This window comes from Copadichromis virginalis, linkage group LG13, assembly GCF_057382275.1.
Source record: "Copadichromis virginalis isolate Kocher_CV1m ecotype Utaka linkage group LG13, C_Virginalis_male_GT1.1, whole genome shotgun sequence".
NCBI lineage: Eukaryota > Metazoa > Chordata > Actinopteri > Cichliformes > Cichlidae > Copadichromis > Copadichromis virginalis.
This window is the reverse complement of record NC_140630.1, coordinates 29892143-29911202: the sequence shown is the minus strand read 5'-3', so window position 1 is coordinate 29911202 and position 19060 is coordinate 29892143. Positions and strand designations below refer to the sequence as shown.

Here is a 19060-nt window from a genome sequence, read left to right as displayed (position 1 = left end):
TTTAATAGTCGACGCGTCGTTTGAAGCTTTGTAAGATCCAAACGACGCAGGAATAAGTAGTAGGATTTAAGAGTGTAATAACGGACTGAAACAGAAGATGGCAGCTCTGCATGTACAAGGATGCCAGCTGCCGTTAAATCCCGAAGAAGAAGAAGCAGTGTCCGGTATTGTTGCTGTGTCCAAATTCAGGAACCGCATCCTCCTGTGCCCGCATTTGTAGGTCAATTACGTTACAGCGACATGACGAAGACTGTCCAAATTTGAAGACTCCGACAAATGCAGCCGACAAACGCGCCCTTTATTTCCTCAGATATGAAGGATGGGTCGGGTGTATACTTCGTGGCCCAACCTATCCCAGAATTCATAGCGCAGCCCTGCTTAGTTTCCAACAATGGTGGCAGCTAGTTAGTTTTAATATTACTCTTATTATTCTTTCTGGGTCACAAAATAAACGTTTAACATATTTTCAGGTGAGAAAGTAGCTGTGTAAACTTCAAATATCTACTCAGTTTATCAAGACACCACATATTTTCAAAAGCGCTCCAACAATTTCGGAGACGTCTGTTACCCACTAGCTCGATAGCTAGCCGGGGTTCAAGGCTCACACAAATCGTCTTTCACTACTTAGGTTAAACATGATATATGTCACTTAGATAACTTAAAAATGTTATTGTTTGGCTTTTTTCAGTACTAAAAAAAGCCAAACAATTACATTTTGAAGTTATCTAAGTGACTTATATATATTTAATTAACCTTAGTAGCGAAAGACGGCGGTGGGTTTGAAAACGATTTGCCGGGTGTCCGGTGTTCTCACGGGCTTTAGTGAGCCTTGAACCCCGGCTAGCTATCGAGCTAGTGGGTAACAGACGTCTCCGAAAACGTCGGAGCGCTTTTGAAAATATGTGGTGTCTTGATAAACTGAGTAGATATTTGAAGTTTACACAGCTACTTTCTCACCTGAAAATATGTTAAACGTTTATTTTGTGACCCAGAAAGAATAATAAGAGTAATATTAAAACTAACTAGCTGCCGCCATTGTTGGAAACTGAGCAGGGCCGCGCTATGAATTCTGGGACAGTTTCTTCTTCTTCGGGGTTTAAGGGCAGCTGGCATCCTTGTACATGCAGTGCTGCCATCTTCTGTTTCAGTCCGTTATTACACTCTTAAATCCTACTACTTATTCCTGCGTCTTTTGGGATCTTACAAAGCTTCAAACGACGCGTCGACTATTAAATTAGTCGTCGACGATTTTGATAGTCGACTAATCGTGGCAGCCCTACTGTCAGCCCACCTGCTCCTGCATGTACTGTAGCAGCATGTGTTCTAATTATTCGGGAGGTCTTGTCTCTGCTTGTCTCCAACTTTGGTGGTATATGATGCAAACCCCCCACAACAACAACAAAAAAACCCAGAGCCTAGCAAGCTGCCAGAAGCCAGATGAATGACAGCAGTTTCGGAAAGCCAAGAAGACAATGTAATCACCACTAAATATGAATCGTCCCATTATCGTGACAGGTTGATCCACTGAAAATACATCACTCACCATTTCTTCAGTCAGAGACTGAAGACTGGTAGCCTAATTGGATTCAAGTCAAACACAACTTTCCAAACATAAAGAACATTGAGTATGACTGTTCTGAACCCTGGTATCAAACATTTGACAAATTCATCAAAAATTCAGGATCTGAAAACAAACTATCACGATGAGCACAGAGTAAACAAACTTTTATTTTTGGTTCCTCCGTTTGTCATAGGTCTGCTGCATTCATACAAAATGCAGGTTTCCCGAATGCATTCACACTTGTTACAGGACAGTTGTCAAAAATAAGCAAGCACAGATCCTCGATTATTCACCTTCAAAGCTGAACCGCCACAGAACTTCAAGCCTTTGGTGCATTTAGATTATATTCTAAGTTTATCTTGGAGTTTTGTGGAAGACAGTATCATTGCAGAAAAAACATCCAGAATGAGCAGTTCCCATGGTGCTGAAGGGAGAAAAAAAAGTACACTATGTACTGCTGTCATTTAACAGACAAGAGGGAGAGGGAGGGAGAGAGAGAGAGAGAGAGAGAGAGCGTGATAAATAGAAAAGAGGGAGTCAACTGGCTGTGTGTGTGTGTGTGTGTGTGTGTGTGTGTGTGTGTGTGTGTGTGTGTGTGTGTGTGTGTGTGTGTGTGTGTGTGTGTGTGTGTGTAAGAGAGAGCTCGCAGCGGAGGTCATTTATATAACCACAGTGATGAGACATCTATAATTTAGCCCTTTTAAAGTGTGAACAAGTCTGAGCTCTTTTAGCCAGACAGCACAGTACAAGGAAAAGCATTTCCTGCAAGAAGGCCAGAAAGACGTGTTCGACATCCTTTTGAAGCCACTTATTAAACCTCATTTTCAAATTAATGCTTTGTGACGTCCCAATATTTAAGCTAGCGATTTTGCCCTTTATACATTTTACGATCCTTGCGTGTCATTCATGAGCCTGGCTTTGGCTTTCACTGTTAAATCACTTCCAACTTACTTTAAAAAAAGAAAAAAGAAAGATGAATTTGCATAAAGAATAACATCGATCATAATTATGATAACTGCTTTATGGTCTGATGAGAGTGACAGATACAAGTCAGACACTGAGGCAGAAGGGAGAAAAATAAAGATGTGACCCTCCTACCAGTCTGAGCCCACCCCTCCATAACCAAAATTTCATTCAGCCATTGCCATGGAAATGAGCTGCAGGGAGAATAGGGCTCATCATCACTGCCATGTCAGGCACTGCGCCCGCCATCCCTTATTATGGGATGGAGCCGCTTCTTGAGAGTACTCTCAACTTCACCATGGAAACAGACCAATAGTTTAGGCAGGGGGTGTGTTTCATAATCACTCGGGACCCCTTTGCTCTCACTCTCTCTCACACACAGTCTCATTCAGCACGGGAGAGCTGTCACATTAAGGTCAGCACCACATGTGGTAAAATATCTGACTTGATTAAGCTTCGAATTTACTTTTAATGCAATAACCTGATGAGACATATTTATGACAAAACGCTCTGATGGTTTTACCCCATTGGTCAAAAGACCAGATGACTTTACTTCTTTGCAATTGTTAGTTATTCACCAACATCTTAATGCAGCCATGAAGGCAGAGATATGCAAATTCAACCCACTTTCTTCCTCAAAACACAAGTCCCAACTAGGGCATGAAATTAAGTTTTCCCCACTTCCCCTTTAAGTGACTCTGGGAGTCCAGAAAAGCGAGCACGAGCCCGGCTGGTGACCACAGCCATTAGCTGCTGTTACGAAGAGTCATTACAGAGAGCCAAGAGTGGAAAACGGACGTGGTAGGAGCAACTGCAGTTGCAATGTGTTTGTTAGAAGATAAAGGAAGAGTGAGAAACCACCTCCTCCCATGTCTCCACTGATGTCAAAGGCTGAAGAGAAAATATTTATTACCTGCTGATGCTGGTGTTGTGAAGCAACTTCTCCAAAGAATATTTATCAATGTGCAAAGTGAGGATGTGCTGCAGTCAAAGGACTCAGAGTAACCAGTGCACCACTATCTCTGGGTTCCTATTTTCCCCCAGTCACATTTATGTAATGTGCAAAAGTCTTGAGCCACACCTCAATTTTTTTCCATGTTCCATGTCATCCTTGTCCTTTTTAGAAATGCTCTTGAGAAGTAAGCATTCAATAGTCTAAGTTTAAGGTTTTCACCCATTTTCAGTGCAGTGCTTGCACAAGCAATCCATGTGAGCTTAAGCACCTCAGATGGCTCTAAACGTTCATTTTATTTTCTACTGTGCCAAAAGTAGGGGATGTCATTAAATAGACCCACATTTCCAACTACATATTTAACATCTTGGACTGCTACTACTATAATATAAACAAGCCACACCTATGAGCCTAGAGCGCTCCCATCTTACTGACTCCATACAGAGCTGAGAATAGTGAAAAAATAAATAAATTAAAATTGGATTAAATGAAAATGAATTTAATAATTCCACTGTTGTGTGAAAAAAAGAAAAGAAAAAAACCCAAGTTGGTTGGTTTGGGGTTGCATGGCTTACACACCACTGCAATAAATCCTGGTTCCACAAATTTTTACTTTTGTTTTTCGACTGTCAAAAAGATGATCATGCTGCTTTCAGCACCATGGACAATAACCGCAGTCTGAGGTTGGGGGAATGGACAAATCTATCTAGCATAAGCATATGCTATAACACCATCATGGTATTATATAATATTACTCATACTATCTTATTCAACCAAGCTACCCCAAGCATAAAACAGATTTAGCTTCGCTAAAGTAACATAAAGACACTTGTAATGTTGCAAAGCACCAAACAAATGAGAGAAGCCCATTAACCACAGGTCCTCAGAGACTGACTGGATGGGTGACTGTATAACAACCACACTCATTTATAGAAATTCTCACTCAGCAATTGTTTCAAGAGTACCAGCTTCTACATTTATCACTCACACATATTACAGCATGAATGCAGATTTTCAACATTAAAGTGGCATCAATGTTTCAATCCTTCACAAAAACAAACCCCTCACTCATCAGATCGTCATCTCAAATCCAGTCTTCATCCTGTTATCCTCTCTCCTTTAAGTACTCTTTTGCTTTGCTTGCTAAACATAATGTAAAATGCCTGCACTCTCAAACTCACCAAAAAACTAACTGCTGCACTGTGAGCATCAACAAGTATGCAGGCACTTTGCACACATGACAGGGAGGTCAGGTCAGCAAGGTCAGGAAGTGCAAATTTCCCAGAATGCACCTAAAGTTTTTAAGGCAAAAGTGTTGAAGGCTCTTCTAGTCAGTTAAATTTAAAATCACAAAGAAAATATCTGTCGAGCTGAACTTCATCTAAGAAAATGTATATAGAATCACGAATTAAATACACAGTGGAACTTTTACACCTTGTCCACTTCATGCTGTGAACATGAGCACCCATTACATGACGAGGTTTGACAGTGATTTTCACTGGCCCCTCCTTCTTGCAGGGTCCTGTGGTGTTGCCCCAGCAGCCCAGTCAGACTTTTGAGCTGATGGCGTATAATGTAATTCTACATACTAATCTGTCAAACAGCCTCGGCCCTTTGTTTTTATCAATTTCATTAAATGTCGGAAGCTTTCCATTGAGATTCTCTTCCATGATCACAAAGCTCTGAATGTCATGCTCTACCCCACAGGTCCATTCACAGTACAATATCATGTTATGCTGCCAATGGAAGACAAGATACCGTAGGCATAAAAAGATACAATACTCAGAGCAATCATCTCGCCAAACCACAATGACTGGGATTAAGGGAAGATGGAAGAAACATTCCTCACACCACTAAATGACCACCTCCAGACCAGAGCGTTGATGCACGGCAGGCTCTCTGCATTCATGCTGCTGATTGCACACGCTGAGTCTACCATCTGCAACCTCAGCGAAAATGGAAATTCATCAGACCAGACTATATTTTTCCAGTTACCCTAAGCCCATCACAGCCTCAGATATATTTTCATGGTTCACAGGAGTGGAACCCATTGTGGTCTTCTGCTGGTGCAACCGATCCACCTTAAGGCTGAATATATTTTTGAGTGTTAGAAGGTTTTTCTGCTGAGCACGGTAGAAAAGGGTAGATATCTAAGTCAGAATAATCTTTCTGTCAACTTCAACCAATCTGGACATTGTGCTCTGATCTTTCACTCTGATCTATCCACTCCTAGTACTGTGATAGTAAAAAGGCCAGAAGAGCAGCATCTTCATGAATTCCCCCCCCCCCAAAAAACAAACATCTGGTGGTAACACAATTGGCTGATAGGTTTCAAAGTGTTTCCACAAATGAAAGCGATGAACAAAAAATTGCAGCCATTATTCAGCTGCTCAACAATAAGACAAAACAAGATATGTATGTCAGATATAGATGGTTACAGCTGGGTAATTGCCAACATGTTAGCTATCACTATGCAAAGGTTAGTTATACTTCTTTGTTTAGTGCCCTTACAGTGCTAACGGAGATTTGCTGCGTTAATGCGGTTATGGCATTAACCTCATTTTAACGAGATTAACGCTGACAGCACTAGTAATTTTGCATTATGCATACTATACTTATATCAAGGATCACTTGGATGATTAAGTGATAACGTTAGCAAACAAGACAACGTTAGTCAGCTGGGTGTAGCTTAGCTACCAGCGACAAATTGTCATGTTAGCTGATAAAGTAATGGTCAGCTCAGTTACCAGCCTCAGGAGTTTGGATAAAATAGCTAACATTAGATATTAAGTGTTGTTGTCCATTTCCAGGCAAAGGTCCTGTTTGGCCAAATGGATTTACTTAGGTATAACATATAGATATTATTAGATATTACAAAATAATTATTACTAACTTGCTTGACACCTGTTGCACAATCCTGCTACCTGTGGGTTCAATCAGCACAAAGGTGAATAATCTGCTAGCAGTTTTTAATTTGCCCGTATGATGCACACACAGAACCGAAAACAAAAAGCTGTGCACGTTGCCAAAGACTACCCAGCAAGGCAAAAAGCATCCAAACACTGAAAGCTTCGTATCAGCTCCACATGGCACTGCTGTCTGAACTACTCTGTCTCACCATTCCTCCTTCAGCTGAGTTCAGAGTACACTCCAATATTACTGAATATGTAAAAACCACTAAAGCCATTCACTAACAAATTTTATCTCATGCCATATTTGTTTGTTTCGTTGTTTTTACGTGGAGTTTTGTTGTCCTTTGTTGATGTTAGTGATTAGTGGACTCCATTTCTAAGGCAGTGTTCGGCAGTGCTGCTCATTTTTGATGCTGGAAGTAGAAAAGAGGCACTGAGGCGAGACGCACTTGAGCGTGAGGATCACGTCCTTTGAAGTTTTGCAGAAAATATGCCATGACTTTTTTCACTCCACTAGCTGTTAGACACTTGAGAAGGTCAGGGAATGCCTCATTTTAAGTTGCCTTACAATGTCTTCAGACAGTAGTTGATAAAATGAATTAGGTAACATTTTCTTAATGTATACAACACACACTAAATAAAAATAAAGAAGAAAAAGGACACTCATCTGATCTCTAACACAGTTTATATACCAAACAGAATCAAACTGAACTGACGAAAACAGACACATAAACCAAAGGAGGTTCTTTGAAGGTTGCAGAGTAATGTAACCAGAGACATAGAGGGAAGGATAAACACAAGAGGCGGGGGGATGCTGAAGGCACACAGCCACATGTTTGACTTATTGATTATGTGTGAAATCTCATCCACTCTACATGGCTGTAAGGTGTGCAGCATTAGTTATTTATAGCAGGGTGACTACTCTCACGTTTCCACACTGCCGTCGGGAAATTTTCTGATCAATGCCATTTTCACCGACTCTCTTTCTGGCAGTGCAGCTTACCCTCACCTCGGTTCGACATAATATGGTCCGAGATCGGGGAAACACAGGGTGATTGCACATTACAAATTTATGGTGAAAACCCTAAAGCGACCCGGGCTGCTTCTTCTGCCTTGTTGCTGTTCAGGATTAAGGTCAACAAGCATGGAGCAAAAAAGTCTGGCGGTTAATGGGCCAAGATGCACACTGTCTACCCAAAATGTCACAGGTTTGAATCCAGCTTGTGACCTTTTTTGAATGTCATATCCTCGATGCATTCAATCTTTCTGGCCATTGTGCTGTTGTGTTTGTCAGCAAAGCACACATGTCATTAAAATGCTTTCATGCTGGATATACACAATACCTCTCGACCACCTTGAAGCTGCAAGTCTGAGTATTTGTAAGACTGATAGTAAAAAATTCCAGAGAGAATGTGGTGCATTTGAGCACATGATCTGATGGCAAATTATATCAGATATAAGAAGTTCTGATATAGGTCAGGAGATTTGGAGGCGTTTTATATTAGTTCCTGGGTGATTTGCCCAGTGGAAGCTGGACGGGGCAACTGGAGTGAATTAAAGGGTACCAAATCCCATGTTCTAATATATAGCCGTAATAGATGTGGAATCCGTAAAGGCAGAAACACGTCAGTTGTCTGGATTTTGCCTGGCAGTTTTACCCACAGGCTTTGGCATAGAGCATTTGGGTCAAGAAATAGTATCAATCAAAAAAACTGCAGGACCCAACACAGTAAAGCAGATAGCAGTAAAGGTGGGTAAACGGACTCAATTAAATAAGTAAAATGTGAGTTTCTGAGAAGGGAATATTGGACTTTTTATAATAGCTATAGCTCATACTTGCTTTAAAAATAGACTTTGAACAATATTTTAGGTTTATATATTCAATGTAATTTTATTTATAGTGCACCAAAAAACAACAAGGAGGCTCAAGGCGCCTTATATTGTAAAGTTTTTTGAAGATCTGATCCCAATCATGTGGTGGTTTTGTTCCTTTTCCTGTTCAACTGTTGGTCACTAGCTGATTTCACTGATCCTCATCCTATTACTCAAACTGCTACTTTTATAGAAATATTTTAAAATATTAAATTACTTTAAAAACTTTCCCCATTTTTCACAACATTTTTACAACTCTTTGACGTCACAAAAAAAAATAATGAAAGTAATTAGCCTGGATGCACTCTCACTTTTCTTAATCATTTCATGACCTCCCAAAATTATCTTGTAATCCTCCAGAAACTGGTCCAAAAACCCAATGCAGTGAACTACTGAACTTAACCTGACAACTATACTTCAGTTTTTTGAGAATACCACAATTTATGAAATGTTATCCCCACATCCATTCATCCATCCACCCATTTTTGACACTTTGGGATTTGGGTCACGGAGACAACAGTCCAAGCTAAGAAACCCAGACTTTCCTTACCCCAGTCACCTCCTGCAGCTCATCCGGGAGGACACAGAAATGTTCCCAAGCCAGCTGACAGATATAATCTCTCTATTGAGTCCTGGGTCAGCCCTAGGGCATCCTCCCAGTAGGACATGCTAGGAATACCTAGGAGACATCAAGGAGACATCCTAGTCAAGTGCCTGAACCACCTCAACTGGCTCCTTTCGATGTGGAGGACCTGTGGCTCTACTCCGAGCCCCTCTCAAATGACCGAGCTCCTCACCCCATCTATAAACTCATTTCAACCGCTTGTCTCTGTGACCTCATTCTGTCTGTCACTACCCAGAGTTTCTGACCACCCAATCCATCACTCGATCTCATGGTCCACTCTCCCCTCACTTGTGAACAAGACCCAGAGACACTCAAACTCCTCCACTTGGGGCAGCAACTCATCCCTCACCCAGAGTGGGCACTCCAGCCTTTTCACCGCCACAGCGGAGTCATATCAGCCCTTGAAAGTCTGACATGAGTGCTGAGTTTCAAGGGCTTTAATGAAAGCATTAGGAATTACATCCACTGTTATACATACTTCCCCATTTTCAGAGGCTAAACCATAAATGGACCGAAATATAATTTTAAATATAAGGACTCTTTGTAATATACGGATGAAGCTCTTTTGTAGTCAATGACTGCCTAAAGTCTAGAGCCCAAGGACGTCACCACCAAACCACCAGCAGAGACACAAAGCAAAGCAAAGAAACACAAGCAGACAGTTGCTGAACTAAAAACAGGGACACAAACACAATTTCTCTGAGACAGATCTCAAAGCGAAGGATCTGTAAAGACTGTGTCACAAAATACCAACAACACAGAAGTTTTACTTGCAATGAATTACTTCCACTGTACTGTGGTACTGATACCACTATACTAACCAGGCTAACAGCATATTATAAGCCGTGAACACTTATGTACACGCTACATCATATTTTTTTCTTTGTTTTAACAAATTTGTAAGAATTTCATGCAAACACTTCTGAACTTTTTCACTATTGGGTATTGTGAAAAATAAATCTAATCCATTTTGGAAGACGTCTGTGGAACAACTGAAGCGCTGTGAATACTTTTTGGATACGCTGTGAGTCCACTTGTACATTTCAGTGCATCTCTGATGTTCACTTCTAGTCTGGAAAGTGGTTATTTGCTTCCATTAGGAGCTCCTGAGTGTTCTTCTTGTAGTTTACTTTTTTCAGCCAGGACTTCACATCCTTATTCTTCTGTGGCTGTGAAGCCTTTAATGCCCTTGAACATTTTTTTATGTTATGGCCTAAAATGTAACAGTCCAAAAATGTGTCTAGATTATCCCCCCTTCTAAATTCAAACTATAGCTTTGTGGCTTTTACATGTTGTTGTTGAGTGCTTTATATAAAACCGTCCCAGTTGCTAAACATTACTGGAATATCACAACTTCCCTGGTCTTTAAAACATGTGTAAATATAGTAGCTATATAGTATCTACTATTTTTAACATTTACTTGTTTTACTTGTTAAATCATAACTGGCTTTTTTGTTAACACTTGTATCATTTGTGAATTTATTATTTTCTCTGTTGGTTTTATACTACACCACATGTGTTAGTAGATTGCTGCCCACAGTAGGCATTAAAGTCAGACCGATTGTTGGTCAGACCCCGAGCGCTTTAGAGTCGATACGTGTTTGTTCTTTGCCAATATCAGGGCTTAAAGCAGGGACAAATTATATATTTTGGACATGAATTGAAACTGCTTGTGATTAGACAACAAACAAAACACCAATGGAAGAGACATGTAGAGGATTTTCAGAATCAGTTTTCTGTCTCTTGCTAAATGTTTATGCTTCAATTTGTATCTTTTTTGCATCAGCAGATAGTGGAAATGTCTCTATTTACATAAAAGAAAGAGAAAGTGAAGCAGAATGCAGGAAAGATGAGACAAATATTTATTTTTCTGTAGGATACATTTTCTCATGATATAATCCCAGCTGAGCCAACACATCACTTATTTGAACAAGTTTAATCATGCGCGTGTGGCCTTTGTGTCGTAGTAAATTGATTTTTTTTCAATAATTTATCCACTTCTGGAGTTCAGCGAGATTTCTGTTCATGTCCAAAACTTTAGACATCTCTGTGTTTGGCGTGATTTTGAAGAGTCTTCATTGCGTGACTAAGAATGAGAGAAATCTTGAAGGACATGCGAGGGCTTTAAGATTAGTTAGACACCAAGCAACAAAACTTATGTGGGACTCCGACATCAAATATTTTAATGTTGTATCTGCTGATCCTTCTGCCATCTCTCTCTTCCATGGTTATGAATCTGCATGTAAAAGGGGAAGGGATGCTGCACCACTAAGGGCAAGATGTCCCCACTTCTTCGATGTATTGTCAGTCTGCCCCAGGGCAGCTGTGGCTACAACTGTAGCTTGCCTTCACCAGTGTATGAATGTGAGAGTGAATGAATAGTGGTATTGTAAAGCGCTTTGAGGGGTCCCGAAAAGCACTATATAAATGCAATCCATTATTATTATTACTATTTTTTCTGTATAAGATGCTAAACTGGTAACACAAGCACAATGAATCATGGCCATCCCAGAAATCATGACCCATTTCAGAAACACAATGCGATCGTTGCCAAATGTAAATCCTCGCATTTACATTACATGAAAGGACCGTCCACAGAAAATGCATCACTCGCTGGTTCCTCAGTCTGATACAATTAGGCTGCCGGATTTCAAGTCAAACACAACTTTCAAAGCTTCAAAGAAGCTTTACTCTTTGATGCTTGTCTTTGACGCGTGTGGTTTCTTAACAGCAATATGCAATGTAATGAGTCTACTGATGTGAAACAATCGACTAACTAGCCCATTAGATCACGATGATGATGTGAAAACAAAGACAAGATCCCTGCTTCAGTGCATTTTTCAAATTACTGCAAACTTTTTTACACCACAACATACACTTTTTTCAAAAGTCTTTTTTTTTCCAAATGAAATGTGGTTCCAGGCTACATTCACACATGTACGAGCAGATGTTTTCTATGGGAGAGTTAAAAAAGACAAGCAAGAATATTTACCACAGGCATAATTACACATAGTCATATATTGTCCTATAATGATCTAAAACACCAGAACGCTCGAGAATTTTAACCCCTGTATTCAGCTGATGACTCAGTCGAGGATATCCATTTCCTGTGGTTACCACTCACATCACAAAATATCCAGTAAAACCTGCTTCATTTTACTTTGTCTTACATGCTTGATATCTGCATCGGGTACATCAGTGTGTAGACTGTTCGATGGTTTTACCTGTAGGCTTACATGGCTGAAGTCACTGATGCATTAACAGCCAGATGGTATACCAAGTCATCAAAATGTAATGAAAGTCCTCTCTGCATGATCCAAATAAAGCCTGACGGCATGAAACCTCCCTCTGATAACGTCAGACATTACTTAACCTCCAATCATTGCTATATCAATCAAAAAATATTATAACATCTTCCAACTTAAGTAGTTTAACAAACATGTCAGAAGCATTAGGCAGACATTTAAATACAGTTTGACAAGTCAGCATATAGCCTAAGGTTTATTATCCTGTGAGCTGTAAGAAGGCTGTTTATGGCTTACCCAGACCCAGCAGGTCCACGGCTGACTCTGTGCCGTTCTTAGGACTGCCTCTGTACTCTGCCTGTTGAGGAGAACAAAGAGAAAAGAGAAATATATATATAATATTGATATAAAATATAATATTTGATTTGTTCAAGCAGGGTATTTGATCAAAATTATAACATTGCTAGACTGTAGATGGTAATTACATCCATAGAGACTAGACCTTTCACGATTCTGTATAACAATCCAATATTGATCCTTATTAAAAATACTAGATTGGATCATCAATGAGAGCAACTGGCCCTAAGATGAGTAATCTCCTTTTAATGCAGCTATAGTCTGCAAACCTTTTCTACTGCAAGTTTGTCAGGATGACTTTTAGTTAATCATATCCTCATTATATGGGCCATCGAGTACATTCTGTGACTTCCACAGCAGAACCAAGAAGTTGGCATTTTGACTCACCCTACTAACATGACCTCAACAATTCTATTACATTTGATTTCAGTGGAGAGTATGTTGAGTATTGCAGCATCGACAGCGATCAACTCGAAGGAAAATGACGACGGAGGCAAAAATGTCCTTAATATTTTGGGAACTTTATTCCTCATTAACACGCGGCAAAACTTTTCTCATGGGTGCCATTTTCGTTGTGGTATACTTTTTTTTCTTAGGGGCGTGATGACGCAGCATCCGTGCTCTTACAATGAAACAGTGCCTCCTTGTGGTGGCAACTAAAATACTGTCTCTGTTAAACCACAGTAACCATAATGCAGTTAAACACTGTACAACATGAGTACACACAATGAATATCTTAACACCCCCTCTTGTACTCAGGTTGCTGGAATCAAAGAAAAGTTGTACAATAAACGATAAACAGTTGTACAATCTCTACCACACTTCCCTTTTTTTTTTTTCTCTCTCTCTTTTTTTTTCTTTTAAGCACCAAACATAACGTTAGCAAACTTAGCAAGTTTTAGCTTAGAAACAGGTTTGGTCATAACATCTGCAACCATTTCTTCAGTGGTGCAATATAACAGACACATTTTCTCTTCATTTACAATGGACCTTACAAAATGATATTTAATGTCCACATGTTTGCACCTCTGTCGGCTCACAGGGTTTTTAGCCAGGGCAATTGTTCCCTGGTTGTCCTCGTACACTATTGTTTGAGTGTAGCTGTAGTCATCTATACCTTTCAAAAGCTGTTCTAAATATATACACTCTTGCATTGTGGAAGCCAGAGCCATATACTCTGCTTCACAGGTAGAGAGCGCCACAGTGGGCTGTTTCTTGGTCTTCCATGAAACTAAAGAACTGTTGTTACATAGACGTACACAGTAACCAGTAGTGCTGCGTCTGTCGGCAGTATCACCTGCCCAGTCAGCATCACTGTAGGCCACTAGACCCAAATTTTCATCTGTGTTTCTTCTAAAACACAACTTCTTATCTTTGGACCCTTTGAGATATCTCAACACATGTTTCACAGTTCCCCACTGTTCTTCTGTGGGTTCATGGAAATGTTGCGATAACTTGCTTACCACAAAACTCAGGTCAGGACGGGTACCTGATGCAAGGTATATAAGACTGCCTACAGCCTCTCTATACATCCTCACATCTCTTATCTTAGTAGCACCTTCTGTGTAACACAACTTCTGATCACAGGGAGTTCCTCTGGGTTTACAGTTCTGCATGTTAGACCTCATCAGTATCTTGTTGACATAGGTTTCTTGTGACATTGTTACACATCCATCAGACTGAGTGAAATCAATACCCAGAAAATGCTTAAGTCTGCCCAAGTCTTTCATCTTAAATTTGACTGAAAGCATTTCTTTTGCATCCTTCATTACCTTTTCATTGCCAGCAGCAATTATCAGGTCGTCCACCCAGATGATCATAATCACCTTACCATCTTTTGTCTCTTTGGTATAAACACAGTGGTCTGCTGGGTTTTGCCTGAAACTGTTCGCTGTTAGGTATTCATGCAAGATCCTATTCCAGTTACGACCAGATTGTTTTAACCCATACAAGGATTTTTGTAATCTACAGACTAGCCCTTCTCCCTCTTCATAACCTTCTGGCTGATCACTGTAGATTTCATAATCAATGGGAGCGTGTAAATATGCTGTCTTCACATCCATTTGATGGAGTAACAGGCTCTCCTGCGCTGCTTTCTGTAACAAAACTCTTATGCTGGTTAAGTTGGCTGTTGGTGAGAATGTCTCTCCATAATCTATCCCCAACTGTTGGCTGTAACCTTTGGCTACGAACCTTGCCTTGTATCGGTCGTTTCCCTCAATGTCACTCTTAACGGAATAAACCCACTTCCCCCCCACTGTTTTCTTTCCCTTTGGCAAAGTGGTTAGGGTAAAAGTGTCATTTTCCCGTAACGAGTGAATTTCTTCATCCATGGCTTTGATCCAGTTCTTTGAGTTAGCTGATTCTATGGCTTCCTTAAATGTGTTTGGGACACCACACACTGCCCTGTAGCAGTAGTCTATGGTAGTGTGGATCTCATCGCCGCCACTGTTGGCAGCTACAAAGTCATTTAAATGTCCCGGTTTTCTTCTCTCCCTAAGAGGATACCTTTTGTTGACAAATCCATCACTTGTCACATTTGTCTCTTTTCGTTCACGCTCATCAGGTATACCACTTTGTGGACTTGTGTCTGTCACAATAGGTTCTGGAACCTCATTGTCCTTGTCACCTTTCTCTGAAGGTCTGTTAGCCATAGGCTGTCTTACTCTGCTACAGTCATCATTTAGTTCTCCCTCATCTGTCTGTGTTTGTCTTTCTACATTTACTTTGCTCACAAACTTAACAAGTCTATGTTTCTGAACTTTCTCAGTTTCAGGGTGGTAAACTAAGTAGGCGGGACTGTTCTTATCATAACCTACAAAGAAACCTTGGTCACATTTTGAATCAAGTTTCCCCTTGTCCTGTTTGTATGCATAGCACACAGACCCAAATTTCTGCATTTTTGACAAGTCTGGCTTTTTACCTGTCAGCATTTGGTAGGGTGTTTTCCCTGTTCGCTTATTAAAGCATCTGTTCCGTGTTACAGCAGCAGTTTGAATGGCATAGTTCCATAGGCATTTCGGTAGCTGACTCTCAATTAGCATGCACTTGCCCATCTTGAAAAGAGTACGCCACCCCCTCTCGGCGGTACCGTTCTGATGGGGTGAGTACGGGGCTGATGTCTCATGCTTAATGCCATTTTTCCTTAACAGGGTTTGGAAATCTCTGCATGTGAACTCTGTCCCATTGTCTGATCTAATGCATTTTACGTTGCCATATGGTGCAACATCCGCTAGAAATTTCTCTGTTGCCTGCACTGTATCAGTTTTCGTCTTCAGGAAATATACAAACACTGAGTTTGAATAATCATCAGTGAATGACTGCACATATTTGTACCCATCAATAGATTCAGTGGCTATCGGACCTGCTAAATCTGTGTGTACCATTTGTAAAGGAGCCTTTGCTCTTGTATCAGGATCTCTGTTTCGGGTTTGTGCAAACTTTCCCTGGATACACACTTCACATTCCTTTTCAGGTCTATCGGTTCTCCCCTTAATCTGCATACCGTTAACCACACCTTGCAATCTTACTACATCTTCATAGTTGCAATGACCTAATATCTCATGCCATGCCTGTATGTCATGACAGGTGTTACACTTATCATTACCCTCAACTTCAGTCTGCAAATAGTACAACTTGCCATACACATGAATGTTAAAGTTAGTACTGTCTTTGTGGGTCAACGTGTCCTGCCCTTGTTTAAAGGTGACTGTTGCTCCTAATGCAGTGGCTGACTTTACAGAGAATATGTTCTGGGGGTATGATGGAATAAACAGCGCATCTTTCAGCGTTGCTTTGCGTCGCTGGCCTGTATTGTCAATCAGGAACACCTCTGCGTCCCCCCTCTGTTGGGCGACGCCCCTGCACTGGGTACCGTCTGCCAGTTCTACGCTGTGTGACTCCGGTCTGAACGCGTCGTCGAAGCTCTTGAACTTGGCGATGCTGTTAATGATGTGTGAGGTAGCCCCAGTGTCCACCAACAGGCCTTTCTCCTCAATGCTGTACGCTGACTGCTGGACTTTGATGTCTACGCCCTTAATCCTGAAGGCATAATCCGACGTTTCTGGTTTGGGTCCGTTGCCGCTTTCCTCTGCGACCTTCCGCGCGCCATCTTGTTTGGCTTTATGTCTACATGTGGTGTCACTGTGTGTGCTGTTTTTGCAATGACTGCACCACGTCCTCCGTCTGCACACTTTTGCTCGGTGGCCTTTTAGTCCACACTTGAAACACACAATGTCCTCATCGTTCTTGTTTCTGTATTGTGCGCTGGATCTCGTGTGCTCACGGCCGGTTCTTCCTCCTGTTTTCATTACGTTGTCGCTATACTCCGATGCACTCGACTTTTCAGTGTCTTCGAAACTTCGTAGCTTTGTTTTGAACTCAGCAAATGTCATATCGTCTTTATCGTGGGTAACGTGTATTGCAAATGGCTTAAAATTTTCAGGTAGTCCCTTTAAAACCATAGCAATTAACAATCCATCACCTAAAGTCTCACCCGCATTGCGCAGTGCTGTAATGGCGGCCTCTGCTCTGATGACATAGTCTGTGACAGTCTCTTCCCTCTTTTTCTGAAGCGACGATAGCGTGGTGTACAGGTTGATGATTCGGGGCTTCCCCTTTCCCGCGTAGTAGTCCCTTAGTATTTCTAATGCTCTTCTCCCATTATCAGGGGCATCTCTCATAATCAGTGAGAGGCTTTTATCGTCCAAGAATTGGATTAACTCGGCGTAAGCGTCGGCGTTCTTCTTACCGTCTGCTGCTACTTCAGCCGCGCCGTTCGGTTCCTTCAGAACGGTGTCTTTTAATCCCAACAAGTGCAAATATCCAAGCACCTTAGTTTCCCAAAGTTCATACCTGGTCTCATCTCCGTCAAACATGAGTCGAGGGAGCCTGCTTGCTCCGCGTTGATCCATGTTGCTCTTTAGTCGTTAGCCCGTTATCCGTTTTGGCTCCGGATCTTCATGAGAAAAAACTCTTCTTCGAGTCGGCCACTGGGCCCATAACCTGTTGAGTATTGCAGCATCGACAGCGATCAACTCGAAGGAAAATGACGACGGAGGCAAAAATGTCCTTAATATTTTGGGAACTTTATTCCTCATTAACACGCGGCAAAACTTTTCTCATGGGTGCCATTTTCGTTGTGGTATACTTTTTTTTTTCTTAGGGGCGTGATGACGCAGCATCCGTGCTCTTACAATGAAACAGTGCCTCCTTGTGGTGGCAACTAAAATACTGTCTCTGTTAAACCACAGTAACCATAATGCAGTTAAACACTGTACAGCATGAGTACACACAATGAATATCTTAACAGAGTATGATTTCATCTATGGATCCTGAGGCAATTTTGACTGCTACGACACTACATGTGTCACGGACCCAGTTCCAGGGATTCGGGGTCCGTGAGCAGTGTGGACTACTATTGTAGTTATTATTATTATTATTATTATCATTATTGTGGTTGTTGTTATTATGGTTGTGTCTGCTGTCCTGTTTTTCCGTGTTGGTGTACTGTCAGGTGTTTAGGGGTGTGTGCTTGTGTATGTGAGGGTGCGGTCGTGGCAGGCACTTTTAGGCCTGGTGGGTGTGGCCCTGCCAGCTGACCGGTCCCACCCAGGAATCCACACACACCTGGCGCCGATCAAGCCTCGTCAGAGGAGCTTCAAAACAGTGTGGCTGAGAGCTCCTCGACGCTGGATCGTTGAGTGACTTCCCGTCAGTCTTAAGTGTATTGTGCAAGGTTAGTGCAAGTCTACTGTTAGGTTTTGTACTCACGGCTGCCTTTGGTATGCGTGTTTCCTCAGGAGGAATTGTGGCGACCAGGAGGCAGCACACGGAGAGTACACAGGGAACGGAGACAGAGCACGGAGCACGGGATAAAGGAGAAGACACGGAACGGGAGTTGGGATCGCACGGGGGGATTTATTGTTGTTCGGATTGTCACCACTGTAAATAAACACTGTTGCACTGTAGAGTCCTGCATTTTGGGTCCTCCTTTCCCCACATCCCCACGGTCTGCCAGCGAGACCGTGACAGAACGATCCAGCCATTATGGGCCCAGCGGACTCAAGGACCGTCTCACAGGAGGAATTGCTCGCCCAGCTCTGGAAATACTGTCGGAGCATTATCCAGGCGGCAGATCCACATCAGAGACACTTACAGGTCGTATTTTTTGATTCCTTCTTATCATCAATCACCTCATCTGTGAGCTTTTTGGACATTAAGAGACTAATTTCGATTATAACCACGCTGAGGGAAAGTTCCTGTTTTGAGCTGTTTGGTTTGGGCTGTCCGGGCGAGGAGGATATGGCAACCTCCCTGGGAGCCCTTGCTGCCTATTTCTTTTTTCATAGGCTGATAGCCTCCCCGCCGTCGCTTGCAGCTCGCTTGTTGGACCCTCCATTGCGGGGGAAACGTTTCACACGCCCTCTGCACCTCACCACATCTCCACTCACCTCTGCGGCACCTGCTGAGTCAGCAGACCAAGGACCGGCAGCTCAAAATCACGCAGCTGCTCTCCTGTCCGGCCGGCTGGTGGAACCTCAGCCTGATACGCTGGCCCCGGCATCGTTAAAG

The 19060-nt window shown here is 41.8% G+C and overlaps 1 protein-coding gene and 1 long non-coding RNA gene across 4 annotated transcripts in view; one reads left to right on the top strand and one right to left on the bottom strand.

Moving 5' to 3' along the window:
* The window catches only part of LOC146695941 (stromal membrane-associated protein 1-like), a 167718-nt gene that overhangs the window by 55810 nt on the left and 92848 nt on the right, over window positions 1-19060 (bottom strand). For all 3 annotated transcript variants that reach the window (XM_085478424.1, XM_085478426.1, XM_085478427.1), the window contains one exon: window positions 12428-12488. In XM_085478424.1, coding sequence (XP_085334550.1) covers window positions 12428-12488 — 61 coding nt within the window. The remainder of the gene's footprint in view (window positions 1-12427; window positions 12489-19060) is intronic.
* LOC146695943 (uncharacterized) lies at window positions 17860-18456 on the top strand. The gene is made up of 2 exons (XR_014923646.1): window positions 17860-18199; window positions 18289-18456. It is a non-coding gene; the product is annotated as an uncharacterized LOC146695943 (long non-coding RNA).